The sequence below is a fragment of the Anolis carolinensis genome, chromosome 4, assembly GCF_035594765.1.
Source record: "Anolis carolinensis isolate JA03-04 chromosome 4, rAnoCar3.1.pri, whole genome shotgun sequence".
Lineage (NCBI taxonomy): Eukaryota > Metazoa > Chordata > Lepidosauria > Squamata > Dactyloidae > Anolis > Anolis carolinensis.
In genome coordinates this window covers 73786636-73812770 of record NC_085844.1, presented here as the reverse complement: position 1 = coordinate 73812770, position 26135 = coordinate 73786636, and the positions used below count along the sequence as shown (strand labels likewise).

Sequence of the window (26135 nt, the reverse complement as noted above, 5' to 3'; positions counted from 1 at the left end):
ACTCATGCTATTCAGCTGTGTAGATCCGCCCGGCTGTCATAGAGAAGGACCAACAGGTGAGAGCATTTGTGCTATGGAGCATAAAAAGTGGCAGTTTGTATTTGGTTTTTGCTGGGAGATTATTAATTATTCTCTTTTCTCTGTTTGGTTGTACATATATGATCAATGAGGGATTTTGGAAAGAGGTGTTGTTTACTTTGCCTGTTGTAGGCAAAAAATATACAGCTAGAGTAGAACTGGCTGAGAATAATCCCATTCTTTATTGTACTGTTTACTGAAGGCATACTGCTATAACCCAATTTTGAACATTTACATTTTTCCAGCCCTTCTTCACCATTTCTCAATGCCAATGCAGATAAAAGATTTCTTTATCTGTACAGATGACAAAGAGAAAAGGGGATTGGTTAGGCAAAAAAAAAGTATTAGTAACAGGAGCTTCCTTTTCAAAGGTTAATTAAGGAATGTTTATATATGTGAGATCAATACTGAATCAATATCCCTATTATACTAGGAAAAAATGTAGGATAAATTTGTATTCTGGGTGATGATATCCAGCATGCTTAACCAGGGAGCACTTCATTGGGCATTGGGAGACCATTAAGAGCAGCCAGTATATTTGCTACTGCTTCCTCTGTTATCATAAAGGCAGTTTTTGTTGTCCTGGCACCAAGGTGAGGTGTTATGATAACATTCTTTAATTTTAACAGCGGATGATCTCTGAAACAAAGAGGATACAAAAAGATAAAGTTAGGAAATGAATGACATCCAAATAAGTGAAAGAAAAATAACTTGGAGCCATTTAAAGAATTCTAACCAAAATATGGGAGCAGCTAGTTACAAGTGGTGTAGCAGCCATCTGGAATAAATTACTTTTTTGTTTTTGGTATGGAAGGTGAAATAAAGCCACATTCCAAATAATACAGTGTCCTGCAAAAGCATTTACTCCTTTTCATCTTGCCTACATTTTGTTGTCTTGCAGTTCAGAACTGAAATGGATTTAAATCACAGTTACCACTTGACATATGTGTATGCAAGATATACAACATTGTGAAGATGCATACTGGTAAATATAAACAAAAACAAACTAAGAAAAACAGACTGCACAGTACTGAATACCTTGTACACCCAAGTGGTAGCAATGCTACTAGTAATTTTAATGTCAACTTGTAACAGTGAAAGAGAGTAGAATATCGGTTATTCTGCAAGGTAGTGTATAACAAATTAAAATCACTTGACTTTATTGGTGTAATAATTGGTGTCTTACGTAAAAATATTTTCACAAGAATTTATAGTGCTACAAATCGTCTTGAATACTATAATGAATAAGGACAATGAATTTTAAGCATCAGGTGTTCCAAGACCTCATTTTAGTTGATTGTGTGGCTTGATGATGTCTAATATTTGCTCAGTCAGTACCATATAACCTATACAAATAACTTTTCAAAGGAGGAAATTAGGGACAAGTTGAGGGGAAAGAGATCGTGGCTGGAATCCTGGTTACCCGAAGGCTGATATTGGCCATAATACTAACATACGTAGTAATACAAGAGCAGAACAGATGTAGTAAATTAGAGAGTTCCAGATAACACTCTAATGTTTAGGATGAACCCTAAAACTGAGCAGGAAAAGAAACATAAAACAAACATATAACATTAGAGAGTCCCAGATAATTCAAACTCAGCCTACTTTCTCAATGTTATTTCCACTAAACACCTCTTCATGGCACATATCAAAAACTCATTATGTTCCTTATTCCTTGTCTATGTAGTCATCTCCTGTGTGAAATATTTGCTCCTATTGTTGGTGTAAAATAAGAATTTGATTCAACTGTATGCTGATCTGTTTTATTGGGAAAAATAAACTAAATTTTGACAATAGCTGACATCTCTCTCTGGCCTGTATTGCCATATTTGCTGAACTCTATTATTAATGATTGCTAGAAATGCTGTAACTATAAGGGTTATGATATTATGGTGACATACAGTGCCAGACCCTGAGAACATCCTTGTAAACAACCAAAATCTTGAACTATATTATGTGATCACATAGACCTTGGATAAGGATTTCCATGTATGCATTAGACAAACATTGCTTATGCACGCTTTGTATTTATCTTCATATCTCTGAAGTTGTATAAAAAACTGCTGCTTGAAATAAACTGTATTTATCTTGACCAGTGCTGTGAACAGGTTGGGCTGAAAGCTGTATTGGACTTGGTAGTACCTTTGGCCAAAGTTATTGTTTGTTTTATATTTCTTTTCCTGCTCAGTTTTAGGGTTCATCCTAGCTTTGTGTCCCAACCAGAAAGATACAGTAGGGTTGATATTTCAGGCACTCCTATACTTTCAAAAAGATATCAATACATGTATATGTGGAGTGTTTTAACAACTCTCACTTCTAGTCCTTGGACTATAAAGAGGAAAGCAAAAACATTAGTTTTTAATATGTGTTTCAGTCTATTGTCTTACAATAGATATGAGAAATGTGAATTGTTGTAACAGAATAGGAAAGACTTCAGAGTAAACTTCCACATCTTTTCTGCAATCTTAAAAATGTGCTAGTGGACATTTCCATATTTCCATACAAATGATAAATTGTTTACCTGGGCAATGGTTCAGGATAAGTAACATCCATGACTGCACCCTTAATGATACCACTTTGAAGGGCTTCCACAAGCATATCTTGGTCTATGACTGGACCTATGTGCAAATAATTATAGATCATGTTCATATGTATTTACAGATAATCCACGAAAGATATGTACCAGAGCTTGAAAAAGCTAGTTTTTGCTTACAACCCCTTGAATTCCCCAGGCTGACATGAATCGTCATATTGAATGGACGATTCTGAGCGCTATAGTGTCTAAAATAGCTTTTTCAAGCTCGACATTCACACAATAGTTACTCTCTACTTCCAGTTATTTATTCTAGTACACGATGGATTTATTACTACATTTCTTTACCACGTAACAGCTGCATCTTTCTGGGCTGTTAATAAAACAAAGTTTGAAGCTATGATAATAACAATATAATACAAAAGCCTTAGTAAAAAAGGTAAAGGTTTCCCCTGACGTTAAGTCCAGTCATTTCTGACGCTGTGGGTTGGTGTGCTCATCTCCATTTCTAAGCCGAAGACCCGGCATTGTCCGTAGACACCTCCAAGGTCATGTGGCCAGCATGACTGCATGGAGCGCCGTTACCTTCCCACTGGAGCGGTATCTATTTATCTACTCACATTGGCATGTTTTTGAACTGCTAGGTTGGCTGAAGCTAAGAGCGGGCGCTTATTCCGCTCCCGGGATTTGAACCTACGACCTTTCGATCTGCAAGTTCAGCAGCTCAGTGCTTTAACACACTTCACCTTACAGTTTTAAAAAAAGAATAACAAACAATATTGTTTCTTCATTAATGACATGCATTTATTAATCACTTTCCTAGCTCTCAGCCCTCCCAGCAAGGAAACAATTTGAAAACCACAAGCAAAAAAAAAGGTTCCTTATGTTACATTGATCTACATACAGATTTTTGTTCTTTGCAAGTTAAGTACTTAGCAGTAGTTCTTAGAGATTCTTTAAGGAGGTTCTTTATGGCCTACCTCTAGATATGTTTATGAGAGTAGCTGTGGGCTTCATCAGCTCCAGCTCCTTCTTCCCAATTAGTCGGTACGTCTGAGGTGTTAGACTGACCACTACCATGACAAAGTCAGACTCCTGGAGCAAGTCTTCTATTTTAGGACAATAGCAGGCACCCACAAGTCGTTCTTCATCTTCTTTTCTGATAGAAATATAACAGAGGTGCCTCGTTCAACAGATCTTGGAACTATGCTGGAAATAGCCACATATGTAGACACACACATGTTCCTTTTATACCAGTGGTTTTCAAACTTTTTTTGACCAGGGACCACTTGACAAGGGACTACTTGACCAGGGACAGCTCTCCAATATTAGTACCCAAAGGGTTATGCATCAGTTTTTGATCAACTTTAGATTTGGTTTGGTTATTTGGAGTTACAGAAAATTGCATTGGATAGACTGCATCAGCTCTAGTTTCCAATACAGAACATATGCCATCCAGTAGACACCATCTGCTTGCCTACAGAAAACCATATTTAATTAAAGCTGATGTTGGTCTATCCAATGCAATTTTCTGAATCAGCACCACACATAATCCCAGGAACAGGGCTAAAAACAAAAACATTAAGGTGCCCACACTTCCAGGTGCCACATGGAATGGTTCCACTCAGGGGGAGGGAGGAGGAGGGGAAGCAGCAGTCAGGAGGCTTGTTGTCATACCTTTCATGGGTAGTCAGCCTCTCTACTCCCAACATCCCCAATGCCTTGGCACTATAAGAGGGTTTCGCGAGACCAGTCATTCTTGTTACAATGGTGTAGTAACGGTGAGGCTGTGGATCATATTTTAGTCCATGGGCCACAGGTTGAGAACCATTGCTTTCTATCAACATTAGCTCTCCAGATGCTTCTGGCTTGCAGCTCCCATTATCCCTCACCACTCACAATGCTGTCTAAGGCTAACAACAGTTGTAGACTGTAGAATTATTGTTATTATTAAGTCATTTCAAGGGTTAGTTACCCAGCCCTCTTCATAACAGATTGTATATGGGCTATGCTCTTGCTGTCGTTTTAATCTGTTCCTTACAATTGGCCCATTAGCTTCTTCCTCACTGCAAAATTAAAGATGTTTTAGTTGGATGTGAGTCAATGGTAAGACAGACAGTAATTTTTTGTGAAACATTATGTTCCATCTTTACAGATGATAATGAACATTTTAAAAATAAATAACATATAAATAAACTATTTATAGCAGTCAGAAAATAAATTTCATGTTGGAAAAGATTTATGTGTAATCAGATGCTAACATAGAGTTTGGCATGAAGCATTAATGAAAAGTGAACATTCAAGGTTAACTTATTAAGGAATGATAGGATTAATTACAAATGTTGAGCAATATGGTATTTATTGATTAATAACAAGGCCCCCAGGCCAAGTTACTCATCTTTAGTGCCAATTCATGAGCCATCAGCTTCTGAAATAGATTGATATGGAATGAAAATGGGATCTAAACCAGAAATAAGATTTCAAAAAGAAATAAAGTATTGGTAAACTGTAATGAACTCTACATTGGACATAAAGAAGTAATACCAAATATCTATGGTTTTCTTGTGTTTTTGTTGTCTGGTTTATTTCTGTAATGTAATTTATTATTTATTGTTGTCATTGTTTGGTGGATGAGTATAACATGAAATAAAAGTAATTAAAAAGCAAACAAATACTCAATTCTTCTATTCGCTGCCAAGCAAAGAGACAGGAAGGACAGCCTAGGGATATGCTACAATGGTGTTAAGGGCTGAACCACCTTGGATCAGCAACTACTGTTTTCATGTGAAGAATACCAAACAGGAAAGCAGCAAGCATATCCGCATATCCCACAGCCCTTGACTTCATTTAGTCTGGATAGAAAGTGTGTCCAGTTTTGCCAACTCTTTAATATTACTTGAAGCCTTTAGTTTATTACGATATAGAGGTTATTTCAAACCTGTATCAAGACACACATTTTTACCTTCTGTTCCTGTTGTGATAAAGAATTTTCATCTCAAAAGCTTTGGCTCTTTGAGCTATTTTGTAGCCAATGCTGCCCATTCCAATGATGCCCAGAGTCGCACCAGTAACATCTTCTCCTAGCCAATTACTAGAGAAATGTTTAGTATCAGGGGAAACAGCAATCTGACAACCTAAACAAAGAAAGAGATAAAGCATTGAGAAAGGAGTAGTCCACAAATAAAAATAGAATTCTGGTATGTCATGACAGTTGTTCTGCACATATTGATAAAGACTGTATAAAGCCATGGCTGCGTTCAAACACATCAATGACAGAATTCTGGAGAATAATAGCTTGTAGAATAATAGAATCCTTGAGTTAGAAGAGACATCGTGTGCCATCCAGTCCAACACCCAGCCAAGAAGCAGGAAAATTGCATTCAAAGCACCCTCGACAGATGGCCACCCAGCCTCTGTTTAAAAGCCTCCAAAGAAGAAGTCTCCACCACACTCCGGGGCAGAGAGTTTCATAAATAAGCAGCATGCTATGGAGCAATGCTATAATAATGGGAGTTGTACTTTGCTGAGACACTGTAGTTTGCTGAGACACTGGACACTCTTTGACAGAGACTAAAGACCTTGTAAAACTGCAATTCCCAGGATTCCATAGCATGGCAGTTATAGTGATGTCAAATTGCGCTAATTCTTCAGTATACAGCAGACATGGATAAACAGGCCCGGGGCCAGATGCGGCTCCCTGGGCGCTTACCCCAGGCCCTCCTCATTTTCCCTCTCTTCTTGGCATAAGGACACGGTGGCTTGCCACATCCTAATGCCAAAAAGATGGGGGAGGAAGGCACATTGCAGCTGAGAGCCTTCTGGAGCGCTATCAGCCACCGTGTGTCTCACTCTTTTCCTGGCATAAGGACGGTATGAGTGACTCCGTCCTTATGCCGGGAGGACAGCTTGAGGAAGGCACGTAGCAGCTGAGAGCCCTCTGGAACGCTCTCAGCCACTGTGTGTCTCACCCTCCTCCCGGCATAAGGACAGTATGAGAGACTCCATCCTTATGCTGGGAGGAAGGCTTGAGGAAGACACGCGGCGGCTGAGAGCCCTCCGGAGCACACACAGCCACCACCTGTCTCGCCCTCCTCCCAGTATAATACCAAGAGGATAGTCAGAGGATCAGGAGAGGAGGATGGGAAGGTGGATCAGGACAGTCGCTGCATGTCCCACTTTCCTTCCAGCATAAGGATGGGACAAGTAGCCCCAGTCCTGCTACCTGGCCCCATTCTTTCTTGGCCCTCCTCACCTAGCATGTGCCCAGCCCCCCTCTCTCCTGGCCCCACCCTCCCAGCCAGGCCCACAATTTATTTACCCAAGGCAAATAAGTTTGCCATTCCTGGTGTAGATTCACCCTGATTGGTATGGGATTTACAATCAGCATCTGGATGGCAGCACAATTTCTACCCTTGCTATAAACCCCATAACTTTCTGTTCAGTGCATTTGTTATTGTTATTTTGTGCCTTCCGCTCTGGATACTAGAGTAAGAATCCCTGCTCAGCCACGAAAATATATTCGGTGAATTTGGGCAAATCACACTCTCCCAGCCCCAGAGGAAAAGAAAAGCAAAACCACTCTGAACAAATCTTGCCAAGAAAATTCCATGATAGGTTCACTTTAGGGTTGTCGTAAGTCGGAAACAAAGGCTCACAGGACATTCAGATGTCTCAGTGGAAGCAAATGATAAGGCAATCACATCTTGATGCAGGACCATTATGGAACGTTTAAATAAGAAAAAAGAATGGTCAGTTGATGCCATTTAGGGCAATTTAGGGCTGGTATAGGACTGGATAAGGAACAAAGGAATGTGTTGGCAGGACACAGGCTTTCATTAGCTATTGGGATGCTTAAGGTGTACCCATTTGATATTCAAACATCAACATTCAATGGCCTTCCAAGGACCTCCTCCTAAAGGAAACTTCACCTAAAGGAAACGGAACTGTGGTAAATCCTAGCATTCAAACGGTGAGCCAATTCTAACAATGTGTGGAAGCATACATATTATTTCAAACTTTACCTTCAATTAGTCTTCTAGCGGCTGTTAGCAAAAGAGCCATGCCAATATCTGCTGTGCTGCTGCACACAGCATGAGGAGCATTGGCCATTCTCACTCCATATCCAGAGATCAGTTTCAGATCCAAGTGATCCATTCCTACTCCTGAATTTGCAATCACTTTCAAGTCAGGCAGGCTGTCCAAAAGTTCCCGATCAATGACTGGTTTGTGCCACCAGACGTAAATAGCCTTGACTTTGGCACTGAAACGTTCTTTGCTCTCAAGGAATTCTTTCATGGTGATCAGGTGAAAGTGCTTCTTCAGAAATGGCAAGTGTGCTTCCAAGATCCCGAGTATGCCACCTACTTCGTTTACCAACAACCCAGGCAGTTCTGGTCCTTCCATGACCTGCAGAAGAGTAAAAGGCTATTACTTGTCTGGAAAATTTTAAAAGGCATTAGAGATCTACATAAAAAACATAGTTCAATGTTACTTTATTGTGAGTAGCCCATCCTACTCCCTGAACAAATCTACAATAATTGGTATCACATGAATGAGATAGTTTTCTTGCCAATCACATAGCCTTATTTGTCATCACTACTATCAATTACCTGCAAAGCTACTATTGCCGCAAGTTTAAAAAAATCCTTGAAAATCAATACACATCAAACAAATTAACAAGCTCTGTTGATGACTGGAATCCCTCAAAATAATATATAAAGCTTAATGCTGAACTTTGAACACTAGAATGCATCTAGTTACTTTTTAAGCCTTTTTACTTGCCAATAAAAGGTATTATGCAGCATGTTAAGTCACCAAAGTCCTTTAAATAATCAGGTTGATATTTGAACATTTTGTTTATCTCTTTGCTTAAAAAAAGTTTGAAAATTCAGGAAGTCGCCTCTTTTTATTAAACACTGACTCCGACTTAGGAAGCTAAAAATGCAAAAGAAGGCTGCTGCTTTAAAGCAGGAGGACCTTCTACTTCAAGGATGTAGCATTATTCAAACCATTTATATGTTAAGTGTGGGCTTTTACATTCAGCTGCAAGTTTCCTCTGACTGGAGATAAGGAAGTATGCAAACTTTAAGAATTAGCCTGCTATTGTTATTTTGTACCTTGATGTAAGTTCGGACTACAGTGCCCCTAAGGCAAATGCGGAGGAAAGAAAGTTAAGTTGTCTTAACTGAATTTAAATTGCAATAATATGTATGCTTATCTATAAGTAAGTCACATTACTTATAGATAAGTTGGAGCTATTTACAGGTAAACAGCTGTAAGGGAATCAAGTGATTAAAACCCAGCTTCCAAGGTAGGAAGTTGCTTTGTTCTGTACCTTCAAGTTGTTTTTGTCTTATAGTGACCCTAAGGCCCCTTCTACACTGCCATATAAAATCCAGATCATCTGCATCTATTTCAGCCTACTTGGGTTTGGCCCTGTCCACCCTATCCTTCATATTGCCGCCATCTGCTGCTGAAATGTGGGTCCCATAGACTTACCACTTTTGTCTGATTTCCCAGCTAAAAAGAACTTGCTCTATTTGTGTTACTGGAATTATATGCACAGCCAGAAGTATGTAGATTTAAATTCATTTAGCATGAGTTGTCGGAGGCTTTCATGTCTGGAATTACTGGGTTGTTGTGAGTTTTCCGGGCTGTATGGCCATGTTCCAGAAGCATTCTCACCTGACGTTTCGCCCACATTTATGGCAAGAATCATCAGAGGTTGTGAGGTGTTGGAAACTATGTCCACACGCTTGTGGATTTCAGTGGTTTCTCTGTGTAGTCTGATATGGTGGTTGTTAGAGTGGTCCAGCATTTCTGTGTTCTCAAATAATATGCTGTGTCCAGGTTGGTTCATCAGGTTGGTTCATCAACACAGAAATGCTGGACAATTTCAACAGAAAGGAAAAAACTACGAAAATGAACAAAATCTGGCTACCAGTATTTAAAAAAACTCTTAAAAAATCAGGACAGTAAATTAAGAGCAACACTCAGAAGACAGGGGAATTCCAGACAAGAAACCATCAGGGCCAGTTAATACCTCCCAACAAAGGATTCCCCCAGGCAGGAAACAGCCAGGCTTTGAAGCTGCCAGACTATTGAATGCTAATCAATAGGCAATTACTACATTAACACACGAGTTCTTTCTACAGATATATAAACCCCACTTGCTTAGTTCTCAACACCTCACAACCTTTGAGGATGCCTGCCATAGATGTGGGGGAAACATCAGTAGAGAATGCTTCTGGAACATGGCCATACAAGCCGAAAAACTCACAACAACCTATTTAGCATGACTCACATTTTCTAAAGGAGGAGTCAGGTTAAACCTGTATGAAAATTATCCAGAGCTTGGAAAAGTTAATATTTTTGACAGCAGCTTCCATAATCTCTAAACCAACATGGGGTTATTGGAGCTGGAGTTCATAAAACATTTTCCAATCTTTAGAATGATCCAGTAGAATGATCAGTCACAACCTCATGATTATATTTGACATTATTTGAAGATGAATATAATGAAACAATTTGAAATAATGTGTGTTGGTTCTTTGAAAATTAAAGAGAAAAATACATTTTTAGTCTTTTTCAAATTCTACAAACATTCACACATCTGGTTTGTAGGAATGAACTAATGACGGGCTCATGGATGTACTTATTATGTTCAGAAACCTTGAAACAAATTTTATTGAATACATAAATTGATCACAATATGAGAGTACACAAATCAAAACTGTGGTAGGAACCATTTGTTTTAGAACCATGATATTACATTGTTACTTAGAGGTTAATATTCTTTTGCTGCCGACACTGACTATTCTTTTTCTTAGAGAAATTATTTATGGATCACTTCACTGGGAATTGGGAGGTCATTGAGAACAGCCAGTATATTTTCTATTGCTTCTTCAGTCATCATACGCAGGGCTTGCACAGTCGCAGTTCCAATGTGAGGAGTTATAATGACATTCTTCAATTTCAACAGCAAGTGGTCTCTGCAGGAGAGGAAGAGCAGAATAATTATTCTCCTGTCAGAGTCGGAATAACTTTAATTGCTTTGGCATGTGAAAATAGTTGGAAAAAAGGAAAGTGAAGGTAAAATAGAGAAAGATCCATGCCATTAAGGAGGTTGTACTGCTCTAATTGTTGTTGTGTGCATTCAAGTACACAGTTTGTGACTTACGATTCTATGGTGAATCTGTTATGGAGTTGTTTTGGCAAGATTATTTCAGAGGGAGTTTGCTACTGTCTTCCTCCAGGAGCTGTATAAAATCCACATTGAACTGGATTATATGGCAGACTGAACTCAGGTAATCCAGTTCAAAGCAGATATTGTGGATTGTCTGCCTTGATAGGTAAAGGTAAAGGTTTCCCCTGTTGTTAAGTCCAGTCATGACCGACTCTGGGGGTTGGTGCTCATCTCCATTTCTAAGACGAAGAGCCGGCGTTATCCATAGACACCTCCAAGGTCATGTGGCCGGCATGACTGCATGGAGCGCTGTTACCTTCCCGCCGGAGTGGTACCTATTGATCTACCCACATTTGCCTGTTTTCGAACTGCTAGGTTGGCAGGAGCTGGGGCTAACAGCGGGCGCTCATTCCGCTCCCGGGATTTGAACCTGGGACCTTTTGGTCTGCAAATTCAGCAGCTCAGCGCTTTAACACACTGTGCCACCAGGGGCCCTTGATATTCTGGGTTATATGGCTGTGTGGAAGGGCCCTAAGAGAGTGTGATTTGACCATTTTCCATGGTCTCCTCAAAGCTCAAACCACTTCATCATATCCAGCCAACCTGATGTAACCGTTTGAGTTTTATAGAAATCCACTGGGAGTCCTTAAACAGGTTACACTCTCTCAGCCTCTAAGACAAATCCCTGTTGAACACATCAACCAAGAAAACCTTAGGGTTGCCATAGGTCATAAACTACTTGAAGGCACACAGCAACAGCTATTATGCAGCATATTTGGCACCTCAGTAACCAAATCTTGTTAGTATCTTGTGCCAATGATACTAACAGAATAGGAATTAGCCTTACAAATATTTGTTCCAGGTTGGAATGTTGTTGTCTGTTCTCTGAACACCATCCACCCCAACGTTCTTCTCCAATTATGTATATAAAATGTTTGTATATAATTTGTACGTTGCTAACTGGGGTTAACTTTAGGGAGCATACTGCGCCCCTGTTAAAGCAGTTCCACTGGCTTCCAATAAGTTTCCGAGCCCAATTCAAAGTGCAGATTATTACCTATAAAGCCTTATATGTTTCGGGTCCAACCTATCTTTGAGACCGCATCTCCTTCTATGAGCCAGCATGAGCTCTGAGATCTGCTGGAGAGGCCCTTCTCTCAGTCCCACCATCATTCCAAATACGGTTGGTGGGGATGAGAGAGAAGGCCTTTTCAGTGATGGCTCCCCGGCTCTGGAATGCCCTCCCTAGAGAAATTAGGCCAGCTCCCTTGCTTCAAGCCTTCTGTTCCAGTTTAAAAACATGGCTTTTTAAACAAGCCTTTGATCTTACATAGATTTTTAAGGGTTAGTCCGAGGATTTACTGCTGGCATCACTGGGTGTGTGTCAATTAGAAACAACTTGTTTTTTCCCATAGCTATGACTGCATTTTAGGAATTTTAATGTTTTATATTGTAATTATGTATGTGTGTGATTGTAATTTTATGGTTTTATCATTTTAGATTTATGTATTGTCTATATAGGCCCGGGCTGTGGTGCAAGCTGGTGAGCAGCCATCTGTAGCCAGCTGAGACCAATCACTCTGAGGTCATGAGTTCGAGGCCAGCTCGGAGCCTGCGTTTGTGTTTGTCTTTGTTCTATGTGAAGACACTGAATGTTTGCCTTATATGTGTAATGTGATCCGCCCTGAGTCCCCTTTGGGGTGAGAAGGGCGGAATATAAATACTGTAAATAAATAAATATGTGGCACTTCGCTGTATTTTGTTAGCTGCCCTGAGTCCCTTCTGGGAGATGGTGACGGGGTAGAAATAAAAAGTATTATTATTATTATTATTATTATTATTATTATTATTATTATTATGTAATTTATTTCCTTATTTCAGCTTTCTTTATTCATTCAATAAACTGAGAAGTTTTTAAAAAGAAACAAAATATATGACATGTGATATAGAAACAGGGTTTAGAAATTCAAGGAAGAAAAAAAGGCTCAAAATAGTAATAAACAATAGAGACAAGGAATGGGGATTGCTGTCTTTGTTCTGAGCCTGGTATACTGTTGTTACTAGTGGATTTCCTAATTTTGTTTTACCACCATCTCTTCTGAGATCCCCTGTGGGTTTTTGGTTTGTTTTAAACCTAATCCGTCAATTATTTTTTTTTCGTGTCAGGAGCAACCGGAGTTGCTTCTGGAGTGAGAGAATTGGCCGTCTGCAAGGACGTTGCCCAGGGGACGCCCGGATGTTTTTGATGTTTTACCATCCTTGTGGGAGGCTTCTCTCATGTCCCCGCATGGAGTTGGAGCTGATAGAGGGAGCTCATCCGCACTCTCCCCGGGTGGGATTTGAACCTGGCTGCTTTCAGGTCAGCAACCCAACCTTCAAGTTACGAGGCTTTTATCCCCTTGGCCACCGGGGGCTCCTATCCGTCAAATAAACTGCAATGGCTGATACACATATACAGATGGCACATATGTAGCTGACATTTACATATACCTCCATACACACTACAAAATCCAAGGATAATGATTTGGCAGGTAATCCAAAAAGAAATTCAGTGATAGTAATCATCTTCAGATATTATAACAACTCAAGGAGCTATGGGAACACTTGCTTATTAAGAATGAACATTAGATGAGTGTACACTGCATAGTCATATTTCATCAATATCTTCAGACATCATAACAATGAGCCTGTGTGTTATTTCTCCGGCTTGTTGTGTGAAAAAAACAACAGACCAGCATGCCTTTGATAGGCTGTGTCCTCTGGCTTCTTCCTCAAGCATATTATGGAAAAACAAGCTAGAGAGAAAGGTGTTGCTAGCTTTGGATATCAGAAGCCACAGAGCAAAGCCTTGAGATTTGTTGGGAGCATGCACCAACACAGTGCACATTTATGAGTCAGCTTCCTGGCTAATGTGGAGTCTCAAAACAGCCAATGTATGTTCAGTATATAAGGTATTATGCATATTGGTGCTAGAGCCACTCATATTGACCAAGGAACCAGGCCAAAAATAAAAAAAAAATAAAAAAGATCAAGCATGAGCATTTGTGATGTTTTCAGAATTATGGCTGGATCAATGAAGAGATTTTCTTTGTTTATTCAGTATTATTTTACCTTGGCAGTGGTTCAGGGTAAGTCACATCCAGAGCTGCAGCTCTAATAGTTCCTTTTTGAAGAGCATCTACTAAAGCATCTTGATCAACTACAGCTCCTAATGGAGAGAAAGCAAGAAGAGGGAGTGGGAAGAGACCCAAAGAAATAGATATTTACTCCAAGATATACATCCCAATTTTATACATATACTTGAAAGTATAAGGTACTCTATGCACTAAGATTCACTCCCAATGCACCTAAGGCCATAGACCACTCTTAGTAGCTACTCTATTTCATCACATAATAGTTGCAATTCCCCCTTTCATTTTCTGGGGGAAATGGAAGGTGCAACTATTATGTGATGGTGACTATTATGTGGTAAAAAAACCCATTTGGTCTTGGACTGTTTGCTGTTTGGATTAACCCCCATTTGGGATCTGGTTCTTGGTTTCATGACAGCACCAAAATGGCAGTCACACCCTTAGTTCCCTCCCCTGGATGAGTTAATTGAGGCTCCGACTATTATGCAGGGAATGGCCAAACTCCATTTTTGCCTTCCTCAAAGGTGAGGTGCAACTATTATGCAATGGTGACTATTACGTAAAGAAACACAGATAAATATTTCCCTTCATAAGATTTTATGCTAGTACAGGAATTAATGAGGGTGTTTCCAGGGAAGTGAGGTGGAGGGACGGTGGTGATTAGGCATTTTTGAGGAATAATATTTTATGATGGGAAAATGTACTGTATATACTAGAGTATAAGCCTAGTTTTTCAGCCCTTTTTTAGGGCTGAAAAAGCTCCCCTCGGCTTATACTCGAGTGAGGGTCCTGGCCGGCTTCTATTCAGGTCGGCTTATACTTGAATATATAGGTATTCAGAGTTGGACAGTCTTATCATATTAAAGTCTAATTATTATTTTAAATTACAGTTTTATATAAATATTCAAAAACATTTAACTTACTGATTCCTCAAATAATGCAATTTTTAATATCTATTTTTATTTTTGAATTTAACCCGTAGCTGCTGCATTTCCCACCCTCGTCTTATACTTGAGTCAATAAGTTTTCCCAATTTTTGTGGTAAAATTAGGTGCCTCGGTTTACATTCGGGTCGGCTTATACTCGAGTATATACGGTAAGTGAGAAGAAGGGCGAGAGAGCATTTCCAAAGCATTTGACTGTGACAGTAATCCAAAGTTTGTCTATGCTAAGGCATGACAATCATTTAACTGTAAAAAAAAATGGGGTTCTCCACTTTTCGGTGGAGAACAAAAGTTAACATCTGGGCCAACACATGCCGTACCTCTGCAGATGTTGATAAGAGTGGCAGTGGGTTTCATCAGCTCAAGCTGCCTTTTGCCAATGAGCTTCTGGGTCTCTGGTGTCAAATTCACAACCAGCATCACAAAGTCAGACTGCTGGAGCAAGTCTTCCATATTTTTACAGTAAGTTGCACCAACTTCTTTTTCTTCTTCCTCTTTTCTGGAAGAAATACATGTGAGAATAACAATGTATACTAATGCTACTCAGTGCTAGAATTGCTTTAGGGCAGGGATTGGAGCTCTTTGTGGATTCTTTTCCTGTGGGAATCAATGTTTCAATCCAGAAAGGTGATTCCAACCCATTTTGTACTCAATACTGCACACACAGGACACCTGTGTTGTTCTAAGTTCAATAAATTTTCTACCTTTCATAATTGTCAAATGACATTGTTAAAGGATGCACTGCTTACAAAAGGAATCAATTTGTCCATTTTAATGCAAATATGGGACTTATGCAATCCATGAGCCATATAAAGGTTACAGAAGCAATTTTAAACACTCATCCAGCCCACACTGCATTTTCAAAGTTTCTGACTAGTAATATTTTTCCAAAAACAAAGGCTTTTAGGAATATATTATAGTAGAAAACATATTTTTATGTATCCCATGGCTTGTGTTGACTACTAGTTCTGAAGATAGAATATCACCATTCACTGTTTTCTGTTCCTTGAGAACACTTTCTCCAGAAACAGCAAAAAAAACTAGATTACATCATTCTTGTTATACAAGCAAGTTGTTCTGCCCCTCAATTTTTACATTTTTTATGTTTCAAGCAAGTATATCTGTTAAACAGTGGTTAATACAGATAGGGTCATGACAAAGTCCAAGAAGCTCTGGTTTATATTTTAATCCTAGAGAGTGGTTTTGGTTGTTTGTGATTGGTAACGCTTATTGGAAATCAAAGTTACTATCTTTTTTCACTTCAATGTACAAATGTCAGCAGGAAGAATCACACTATACTGACTTTTCTCATTTCAATGTGGACGTGACAATAGGCCATGCCATCAAGAATTAGCATTTTAGATTTTACCGTGTTCCTGCCTCTTATAACCACCAGTCAGCCTCCATGATCACATGCAAATTAACATATTTTAACATGGCATACAGATCTGTAGTTTCAAGAAGCTGCTTCTGACTGAGTCAGAAGTATAAATCCTAATATCGAAGAACATCAACAAGTCACACAATGGTAATATCCCCAGCACACCTTTACCTACGATTCCTGTTGTGATAGAGAATGTTCATGTGGAAAGCTTTTGCTCTCTTTGCCACTTGATATCCAATGCTTCCCATCCCAATGATGCCAAGGGTGGCCCGGGTGACTTCTACTCCTAGCCAGTCCACAGCAAAATATGTGGTATCTGGAGATGTTGCAATGAAATGACCTATTTAAAAAAGCCATAAAACAGTGTGAACTAAATTGTACCTTTTCAATTTCAGAAAGAGCGTCGACATGAAGTTTAAATATCCTCCATTGTACAGTACACATTTCTGCTCTGAATCCATACAATGAGCAAACAAGAATATAGATCTGTAGTCCAATGGACATTTGTGTCTGTGTAGTAGATGATATTAAGTGATACATCTAGTTAGGATGGCAGGTCCCAAAATAAGGTCAACTTGAGCACACAGCACCCCTTCTACATTGCTATATAAAGTCCAGATAAATTGCTTTGAACTTGATTGTATGGCTGTGTCGACTCATATAATCCAGTTCAAAGCATATAATCTGGATTATCTACTTTGATAATACAGTAGAGTCTCACTTATCCAACATAAACGGGCCAGCAGAATGTTGGATAAGCGAAAACGTTGGATAATAAGGAGGGATTAAGGAAAAGCCTATTAAATGTCAAATTACATTATGATTTTACAAATTATACAACAAATTGACAGAAAACACAGTTTAATACATGGCAACGTTATGTAGTAATTACTATATTTACCAATTTAGCACCAAAACATCATAATGTATTGAAAACATTTACTACAAAAACATTGACTACTAAAAGGCAGACTGCGTTGGATAATCCAGAACACTGGATAAGCAAATGTTGGATAAGTGAAACTCTACTGTATAGATTATATGGCAGTGTAAATCCAGCTTCAGCTAGCACAACTAATGATTGGGGATTCTGGTTGTTTTAAAACAACATCTAGAGATCTATAATTAAGATTAAAGGAATTGAAAACCATCTGCAAAAGACTTTGAAGACTTGAAACTAACTAGAGTTCAAAACTGGATGGAATTTGGTCTGACTCAGTTTTAGTTCACACTCAATTTAATGTTGAGAAATGTTGAGACTACTTCAAGATTTTCAATTCCCTTATTCTGACTAAAGGTGTTGTACTATCTTCCTAATAACAGGCTAAAGCCATGCACTAGAGATTAAGGGATATATTTTTTTCTGTAGCCTTAGTTATACAGTTATAAAAATGCCACTCAGATCAAGAAAAACCACAGATCACATCAAATGGATGTAAGATTTAAAAGAAAGTTTTCAGAAAAATTGGAGAAGTGCCATGTGCTTCTTTGTAGTGGCTCCCCGACTTTGGAACACCCTCCCCAGGGAAACTAGACAATTGGGTTATTTTCCTATTTTCTGTAAATGTTGTTTTGTTAATTGGTATTGCTTGTTATAAAAGTAGATGTATTTGATGTGTTTTATGGCACTATTATGTACTGTTTTTTTAAGCCGCCCCGAGTGCCTTCTGGGAGATGGTGGCAGGATATAAATAAAATTATTATTATTATTATTATTATTATTATTATTATTATTATTATTATTATTATTATTTGCTGACAAATGTCCTAATCATTGGAAAAGGCCTGCTCCTATTCACAAATATCCTCACTTCTAGCTATGAGGTTTTGCACAAGTATTTAGTATAAAATCTTATTAACTACAACAGACTAAAGAGTTCATATGGGAAGGAATATCTCATAATTTGTACATGAAAGTACACATTATGTTCCTTCATCGTCTCACTTAATGGGAGCCCTCGGTGGCACAACAGGTTCAACTGCTGAGCTGCTGAAGTTGCTCACCAAAAGGTTGGGGAGCAGGGTGAGCTCCCGCTGTTAGCCCTACCTTCTGCCAACCTAGCAGTTCGAAAACATGCAAATGTGAATAGGTACTGCTCCGGCGGGAAGGTAATGGCGCTCCATGCAGTCATGCTGGCCACATGAACTTGGAGGCGTCTACAGACAATGCCGACTCTTCGGCTTAGAAATGGAGATGAGCACCAATCCTTAGAGTTGGACACGACTAGACTTAATGTCATGGGAAAACCTTTACCCTTTAGTCTCACTTATCACTCATAACTTTGGATATGCTGGAACATTTATTTGTTGGGTTAAAACGGCATTTTACCTTCTACTAGTCTTCTGGCAGATGCTAGCATTAATGCCATGCCAATGTCTGCCGTCGAGTCAGAAACTGCATGTGGAGTGTTGGTTACTTTTACTCCAAAGCTTGAAATCAGTTTTAAATCCAAATGATTCACTCCTACTCCTGAGTTTCCAACCACCTTTAAGTTCGGCAGACTTTCCAGAAGCTCCCGGTCAATGATGGGCTGGCGCTCAAATACAAACACTGACTTAATCTTTTCACTTAGTTCTTTTTGGTTTTCCTGAAACTCCTTCATAGTGATGAGAGTGAAGTGTTTCTTGAGGAACTCCACGTGGCTTTCCAATACACCAAATGCACCTCCTATTTCAGAAATAAGGACACCTGGAAGATTCTTTTCTTCCATGATCTGAAAGAAATGGAAACAAATATTAAATTAAGCAAATCATTGTCAAAGGTTGCTAAGGGGAAAGCTTTTGATGTCTCTGACTGTGGAGCGTGGTGTTCGCCTATACACTATGGAGTGTTATGAACAGGTTCATATAATCCAGTTTAAATCAGATAATCTGGGATCAGATACTAGATTATATTGCAGTGTAGATGCAGCCAGGGTCTTGCAGCCGCATAGAAATTAGAACTGAACTGCAGTTAGTCTGCTTACTTTCTCATATTTGTCATGAGATAAGGGAGGTAGTGTTGTGCAGTGCTTTAAGCACTGGACTATGGGCCCTTCCAGGCAGGCCCTATATCCCAGGATCTGATCCCAGATTTTCAGCTTTAAACTGTATTATATACAGAAAATCCCTACTGCCAGATAATCTGGGATAAACAGAAAACCTGGGATCAGATCTTGGGATCTAGGGCCCATCTGGAAGGGCCTTATGACTCTGGAGAAGAAGGCTCAAGTCCATGCTCAACCTGGAAACCCACTGGGTCACCTTGGGCAAGTCACATTATCTCAGCCTCAGAGGAAGGCAATGGCAAACCACCCTCTGAACAAATCTTGCCAAGAAAACCCTGTGTTTAGATTCACCGTAAGTCAGAAACCATTTGAAGTCATGCATCAATGATTTTGCATCTGTCTCCATATTGTATAATACTGCCTACTACTATAGCAGCTGATTTTTCCAGAGGACTGTTTTGATTTATATCTTATTCCTAAGAGTATTTTAGTAGCAGGTACTTTTGGGACATTTTTCTTTCTGTCTTTGGCCCCATCTACACTGACCATTTAATGCAGTTTCAAACAGGTATTGAAGAAAGTGCAGGTGATTATAAGAAATTCAAGAACCAATTTGAGTTCCAGATGGTGATTACACAAACCACAGAACACTGATGATCATTAAAGGCTTTTTTCCCTACCCTTTTGTGGGAGTTTGTTGCCTGGCTGCTGCAGTTTGATGCTAATTTTGCACCACATTAAATGGTCAGTATTTGGGGCCTTTGGCTGCTGGGGATACATGCAAGCGGCAACTCTTAAATACCTGTATTTTGTCTAGAGAGGTTACCAGCCACAGTGTAAAATTGCCCATGTATGATTCCCGCTTCCTGGGTGAATCAAATGACACAACATGTGAGATGCAAACTGTCAGCAATTTTGAGGCAGACCTTGAACACCCTTATTGAACTTTGGCACTCTCTGCGCATGGAGACTGCATGGTTCTGTGGGTAGGAGTTCAAACAAGGTCTTGGGATCAGTGTTCCTTCTAAAAAGCTATCAAAATTCAATAGGCACACAAGGCAGCATGAACTCCAATCACCATTAAAACAGGAAGATTTTTGCAAGGCAGTTTCCCCCATCTTTGGTACTAACCTGAGCCTGAGAAGAACTTGATGCTTTCCTCCCTGCGTTCCTTTGGCCAGTTCTGTAGCTTTGAATGCAAGCAACACTTTTCTTTGCCCACTTAGAGCAACGCCTGTCTGGCACCTTAAACCGTGCAGCAATCAGTTGAAAAGACTGTGCCAAGAAGGTTTTGACTCCAAACATAATCTCAAAAAACCCTGTGTTGGTAATACCTGTCTGAGAAACAAGTTCAGTTTGAGTTCACGTAGTGGAAATGTAGCAGATAACACTATGTAACAAAATTTCAACACTTTTATGTTCCTAGTTTGAAAATGCTATTTCCTGTTTAATTGTGTGGTACTTACTTTGGAAATACAGTAGAGTCTCACGTATCCAACATAAACGGGCCAGCAGAACGTTGGATAAGCAAATATGTTGGATAATAAGAAGGGATTAAGGAAAAGCCTATTACACATCAAATTAGGTTATGATTTTACAAATTAAGCACCAAAACATCATGTTTAACAACAAATTTGACAGAAAAAGTAGTTCCATACATGGTAATGCTACGTAGTAATTACTATATTTACGAATTTAGCACCAAAATATCACGATGTATTGAAAACATTGACTACAAAAATGCGTTGGATAATCCAGAACGTTGGATAAGTGAGACTCTACTGTACAGTAGAGCTTATCCAACGTTGATGGAAACAGTAGAGTCTCACTTATCCAACACTCGTTTATCCAACGTTGATGGAAACAGTAGAGTCTCACTTATCCAACACTCGTTTATCCAACGTTGATGGAAACAGTAGAGTCTCACTTATCCAACACTCGTTTATCCAACGTTCTGGATTATCCAACACATTTTTGTAGTCAATGTTTTCAATACTTCGTGATATTTTGGTGCTAAATTCAGAAATACAGTAATTACTACATAGCATTACTGCTTACTGAACTACTTTTTCTGTCAAATTTGTTGTATAACATGATGTTTTGGTGCTTAATTTGTAAAATCATAACCTAATTTGATGTTTAATAGCCTTTTCCTTAATCCCTCCTTATTATCCAAGATATTCGCTTATCCAACGTTCTGCCGGCCCGTTTATGTTGGATAAGTGAGACTCTACTGTAGTTGTTATAGTCCAGAAACTTTGCTTTTGTGCCTGCCGCAAACTATGTTGATTTGGTTGACACTCTGTGAGATATTCATTGAAAAACTATAGCAAAATGTGATGCAGGATGTTCCGCAAAAGCAACGTTTTTGGAGTTTAATACACATTTTCCATGTTATTATGATAGTACCAATTAGGAAATGATATTTATAATCCAGGAAGAAAAATCGTGTTACATAGTGTAATTCATCATTTTATCAATGGATTTTAACTTGTATTTTAACTCTGTGTATCTTGTTGTATGTTTTTAAATAGTGTTTTATCTCTTGTTTTAATGATGTTGTAACCCACCTCAAGCCACAGGAAGGTACGGGTAATAAATTTATTATTATTATTATTATTATTATTATTATTATTATTATTATTATTATTATTATTATTATTGGGTTGCTGTGAGTTTTCTGGGCTGTATGGCCATGTTTCAGAAGCATTCTTTCCTGACGTTTTACCTGCATCTGTGGCAAGCATCTTCAGAGGTTGTGTGCTATTATTATTATCATTATTATTATTAAGTTTTTGCGCAGAGTGTAAATAGTGATATCACCCTGCTATATATTTATTGTGTATGTGCCTTTGATTGATGGCAATCCCATGAATTTAATTGAGGTTTATTTAGGCAAGAAATATTTAGAAGTGATTTGAAATACAGTCTACATTGGTGGTTTCATCCAAGGCTGATTCTACTTATCTTCCAACATCAGACAGGATCTTATATGCCTTTATTTTCCTTTCCTTACATTAAAACCTGCATTTTTTCTTAACAACTCTTCTTTAGGAGGAAGATAACAAAGTGAGTTGCTCAGAACATTATTTTTCTTTAATACAGAAATATATTTAACATAGGAGACTCCTAGATTATTTCTTTATGGATGCTCCAATCCTCTTCCACTTGTCATCTCTCCCTCTAAAGTAGCTTTTCCATTTATGTCCCCGTCCCGCCCCTTTGTGGTTGCATCTGAACACTGCAGTATCCAGCTATGAGTCACCAATATAGGTTGCTTTGAAAAAGAAGGGTACATAGCAAAAGTGATGGAGTTGGGTTTTTTTTTTAGTTCAAACCCTTAAATATTTTACATTGGATAATGTTAGTACCAAGTCTGGTCCTGATCCATCAAGCCAAGTAGGTGCCTTTAAGGTACAAACAAACATACATGTTTCACACACACATATACATCCGGGGAGTGGGTGAGCTCCCGCTGTTAGCCCCAGCTTCTGCCAACCTAAGAGTTCATAAACATGCAAATGTGAGTGTTGCACCTCAGCGCTGGTTCACCTTGCTCTTAACACACACTCCACCACAGCAGACTTGGTTTTTCAGTTTATTGATAAAAGATAGCAAAGTCTTAATAAAAAAGCAGTTAAGAAAGCAGTAATCCGATTGCAAATGCAATCTGCAGAATATAGTTCAAAGTCTCTGTAGAAAATAGTTCGAATTCTCTAATATAGCGAATCAGTCTTGAAAAACAAGGTAGCGTGAACTCCAAAATATAATCCAAACAGAATCTAGGCATGAACAAAAGCAATAATCTTTTCCCATGAGCAAAGACAAGGCAGGAATTAAGCTTCCAAAATCAATGTTGCTTTGTCTGAAATCTTTCCCTGTTTCTCCCTATTTAACCATGCTTACAAGCTAAGAAAACATTCCTCTGACCTTGGGTTCCCACACGTTTACTAGCTATTCTCACAGAACGCCTGGGACGAATTCTTAACTTTAAACTTGTGTCTTCATCTAAGGAAGACTCCTTTGACTCGCTGCCCGAGCCACCTGGACTTTGTTGATGTTCTAAATCTTGTGAAAGGTCACCCTTATCACTAACTTCAGCTTCCCTGCTAGCCTGCGGCCTTTCTGACAATTCAGAGCCTTCAACATTTCCTTGGCCAACCTGTATAAACTCAAATCCCCCTTCATCATCAGACTGAACCACAACAGTGAGTAAACCAATAGGTACTGCTCTGGCAGGAAGGTAATGGCGCTCCATGCAGTCATGCCGGCCATATGACCTTGGAGGTGTCTACGGACAATGCCGGCTCTTTGGCTTAGAAATGGAGATGAGCATCAACTTCCAGAGTTGGACATGACTAGATCTAACGTCAGGGAAAAATCTTTACCTTTACCTTACTAACACATTGTTTCATAGATATCTTACCTGTTCTAGCAAAGCAGAAGAGTTGACTTCCAACAACGTTTTTCTCACCCCTAGGAGGACTTAAAGCGGTTCACAATATAGTAACTGGCAAAGATTCAATGCCTCACATCCATATGAAAGAAACATAGTCTAAAAGTCTAAAAGCAGTCACACATAACCATACATTAACTCACTGAAACTATATAAACAATCAAACATGCCATAAAACGTTAAAACATTAAACATTAAGGCATTGAAACATTGCTGTGATGCCGTGGTTTCCTGTAGCTGCTTGCGTATTGCTGTCATTCATTGAAGTCCTGCTTGCACAGCCAAGTTTTAAGCTGTTTCCTGGACGCCAGGAGAGAAGAGGCTGATCTGATTTTGTTGGGGAGTTTGACAGCCGAGGGGTCACCACAGAGAAGACCCTGTCTCTCATCTCCACCAATCGCACCTGTGAAGGCTGCGGGACCGAGAGCAGGACCTCCCCAGCCGATCTTAACGCTCTAACTGGTTCATAAAGGGAGATGCATTTGGACAGGTAAACTGAACCAGAAATGTTAAGGGCTTTATAGGCTAAAGCCAGCATTTTGAATTGAACTTGGAAGCAGACTGGCAGCCAGTGGAGCTGACGCAACAGGGAGTTGCATGCTCCCTGTATGACGTTCCAGTAAGGAACCTGGCTGCAGCCCATTCAACTATTTGAAGCTTCCGAACAGCCTTCAAAGGCAACCCCACATACAGTGTGTTGTAGTAGTCTATTTGAGATGTAATGAGAGCATGGACCACTGTGGACAAGTCTGACTTCCCAAGATATCGGTACAAATTTTAATTTTCTGTTTAATTATGTGGTACTTGCTTTGAAAGTAGTTATTAGGGCCGGGCTGTGGAACAGGCTGGTTAGCATCCAGCTGCAATAAATCACTCTGACCAAGAGGTCATGAGTTCGAGGGCAGCCCATGTCAGGGTGAGCACCTGACCTAAGCAACCCGAAAGATAGTTGCATCTATCAAGTAGGAAATTTAGGTACCACTTATATGTGGGGAGGCTAATTTACGACACCATAAAAATCATCCAGCTGCCGTTGGAACGAGGAAGTTGTTGTCACAGTGGATGATGAAGCAGCTGCTCCCCCTGTGGCCGGAATCAAGCATACCCTCAGGAAGCTGGAAAAGGTTTAAATTGCCTCTGCATCTGTCTCTGTTCTATGTTATATGGCATTGAATGTTTGCCTTATATGTGTACAATGTGAACCGCCCTGAGTCCCCTTCAGGGTGAGAAGGGCGGAATATAAATACTGTAAATAAATAAATAAATAAATACTCCAGAAACTTCATTTCTGTGGCTGCCACAAGCTATGTTGAATTAATTGAGCCTGGAAGAGATACTCATTGAAAAACTATACCAAAATGTGCTGCAGGATGTCCCACAAAAAACAAAGTTTTTGCAATTTAATAAACGTTTTCCACGTTTTTAAATGATAGAGCCAATTAGAAAATGGCATTTGTAACCCAGGAACAAAATTCATGCTATATAGTGTTCTTTGTACTGAGCAGTGTCAGGAGAGACACATGCAAACTTTTACAGGGCCTTTATCAAGACATACATACAACACAACTATGGGTCTCTGTGAGTTTTCCAGGCTGTATCGCCATGTTCCAGAAGCATTCTCTCCTGACGTTTTGCCCACATCTATGGCAGGCATCCTCAGAAGTTTTGAGGCCTGTCGGAAAACTAGTCAAGTGGGGTTTATATATCTGTGGAAGGTCCAGGGTGGGAACTCTTGCCTGTTTGAGGCAAGTGTGAATGTTGCAACTGGTCACCTTGATCAGCGTTGAATAGCCTTTCAGCTTCAAGTTCTGGCTGCTTACTGCCTGGGGCAATCCTTTGTTGGGAGGTGTTATTTTGTTATTTTCACAAATATGTGGAGCCTTTAGCACAGACTATTTTCATCAAGGGGAATGAATGCATTCAGTTATTCCACTTAGTGCTCATCTACACTACAGAGTTAACACAGTTTGATAACACTTTAGCTACCATTGCATCATGAGAATTGTAGTTTTGCCTTCTCTTTAGCCTTCTGTGCCCAAGAGTGCTAGTGCCTCATCAAACTGCAAATCCCATGATTCCATACCATGACAGTTAAAGCGGAACAATAGCGCGATAACTGCAATTCGAATTTCTTTCTCACATCAAAGACTAGGGTGGCTTTCTCAATTTAACATTCCCTTAACAGTCAGGGTCCCCGATCTCCCCACTTTTCCTTGCAAGTACCTTCCTCGATTCCTGCTACAAGTCTTCAGGATCTTGCCCCGCTTCCCGATCTTGACTGCTCTGGGACTTCAACTCCCAGAAGCCTCAGCTAGCGTAGCGATCACTCGGGAATTCTGGGAAACGAAGTCCAAAGAAATCTGAAGGTACAAAGTTGGATGAAGGGGAACTCACGGGGCGTTCGCTTTCTTAGCCCCGCCCACTTCGCGCTCTA

General features: G+C 39.5%; 1 protein-coding gene across 6 annotated transcripts; it reads right to left on the bottom strand.

The window, feature by feature from the left end:
- Positions 1-237: 237 nt before the first annotated feature.
- LOC100559853 (probable 2-ketogluconate reductase) lies at positions 238-26104 on the bottom strand. 6 transcript variants are annotated; one of them, XR_010006091.1, is made up of 8 exons: positions 25925-26102; positions 20377-20583; positions 18588-18972; positions 16427-16598; positions 15195-15373; positions 13911-14007; positions 10386-10605; positions 7882-8020 (listed from the first exon to the last, which is right to left on the bottom strand). XR_010006091.1 is itself a non-coding variant. In XM_062980616.1 (7 exons), exons 2-7 carry the CDS (start codon positions 20548-20550, stop codon positions 10449-10451), a joined length of 1164 nt encoding a protein of 387 aa, XP_062836686.1. In that variant the 5' UTR covers positions 20551-20579; positions 25925-26104; the 3' UTR covers positions 10264-10448. The 6 variants fall into 6 exon arrangements, 5 of the variants coding, with proteins under 5 accessions (XP_062836690.1, XP_062836688.1, XP_062836686.1 ...); XM_062980616.1 differs by lacking the exon at positions 7882-8020 and having other exon boundaries at positions 10264-10605; positions 20377-20579; positions 25925-26104; XM_062980617.1 differs by lacking the exons at positions 7882-8020; positions 25925-26102 and adding an exon at positions 23672-23690 and having other exon boundaries at positions 10264-10605.
- Between the last annotated feature and the right edge of the window lie 31 nt (positions 26105-26135).

Coding starts and splice junctions, on each gene's coding strand:
- LOC100559853 (XM_062980616.1), bottom strand. CDS start 20,550: ATGTTTGGAGTCAAAACCTTCTTGGCACAGTCTTTTCAACTGATTGCT. Junction 15,374..16,426: donor TATCACAACAGGAATCGTAG/GTAAAGGTGTGC, acceptor TATTTCTTCCAG/AAAAGAGGAAGAAGAAAAAG. Junction 14,008..15,194: donor TCTTATCAACATCTGCAGAG/GTACGGCATGTG, acceptor TCTCTCCATTAG/GAGCTGTAGTTGATCAAGAT.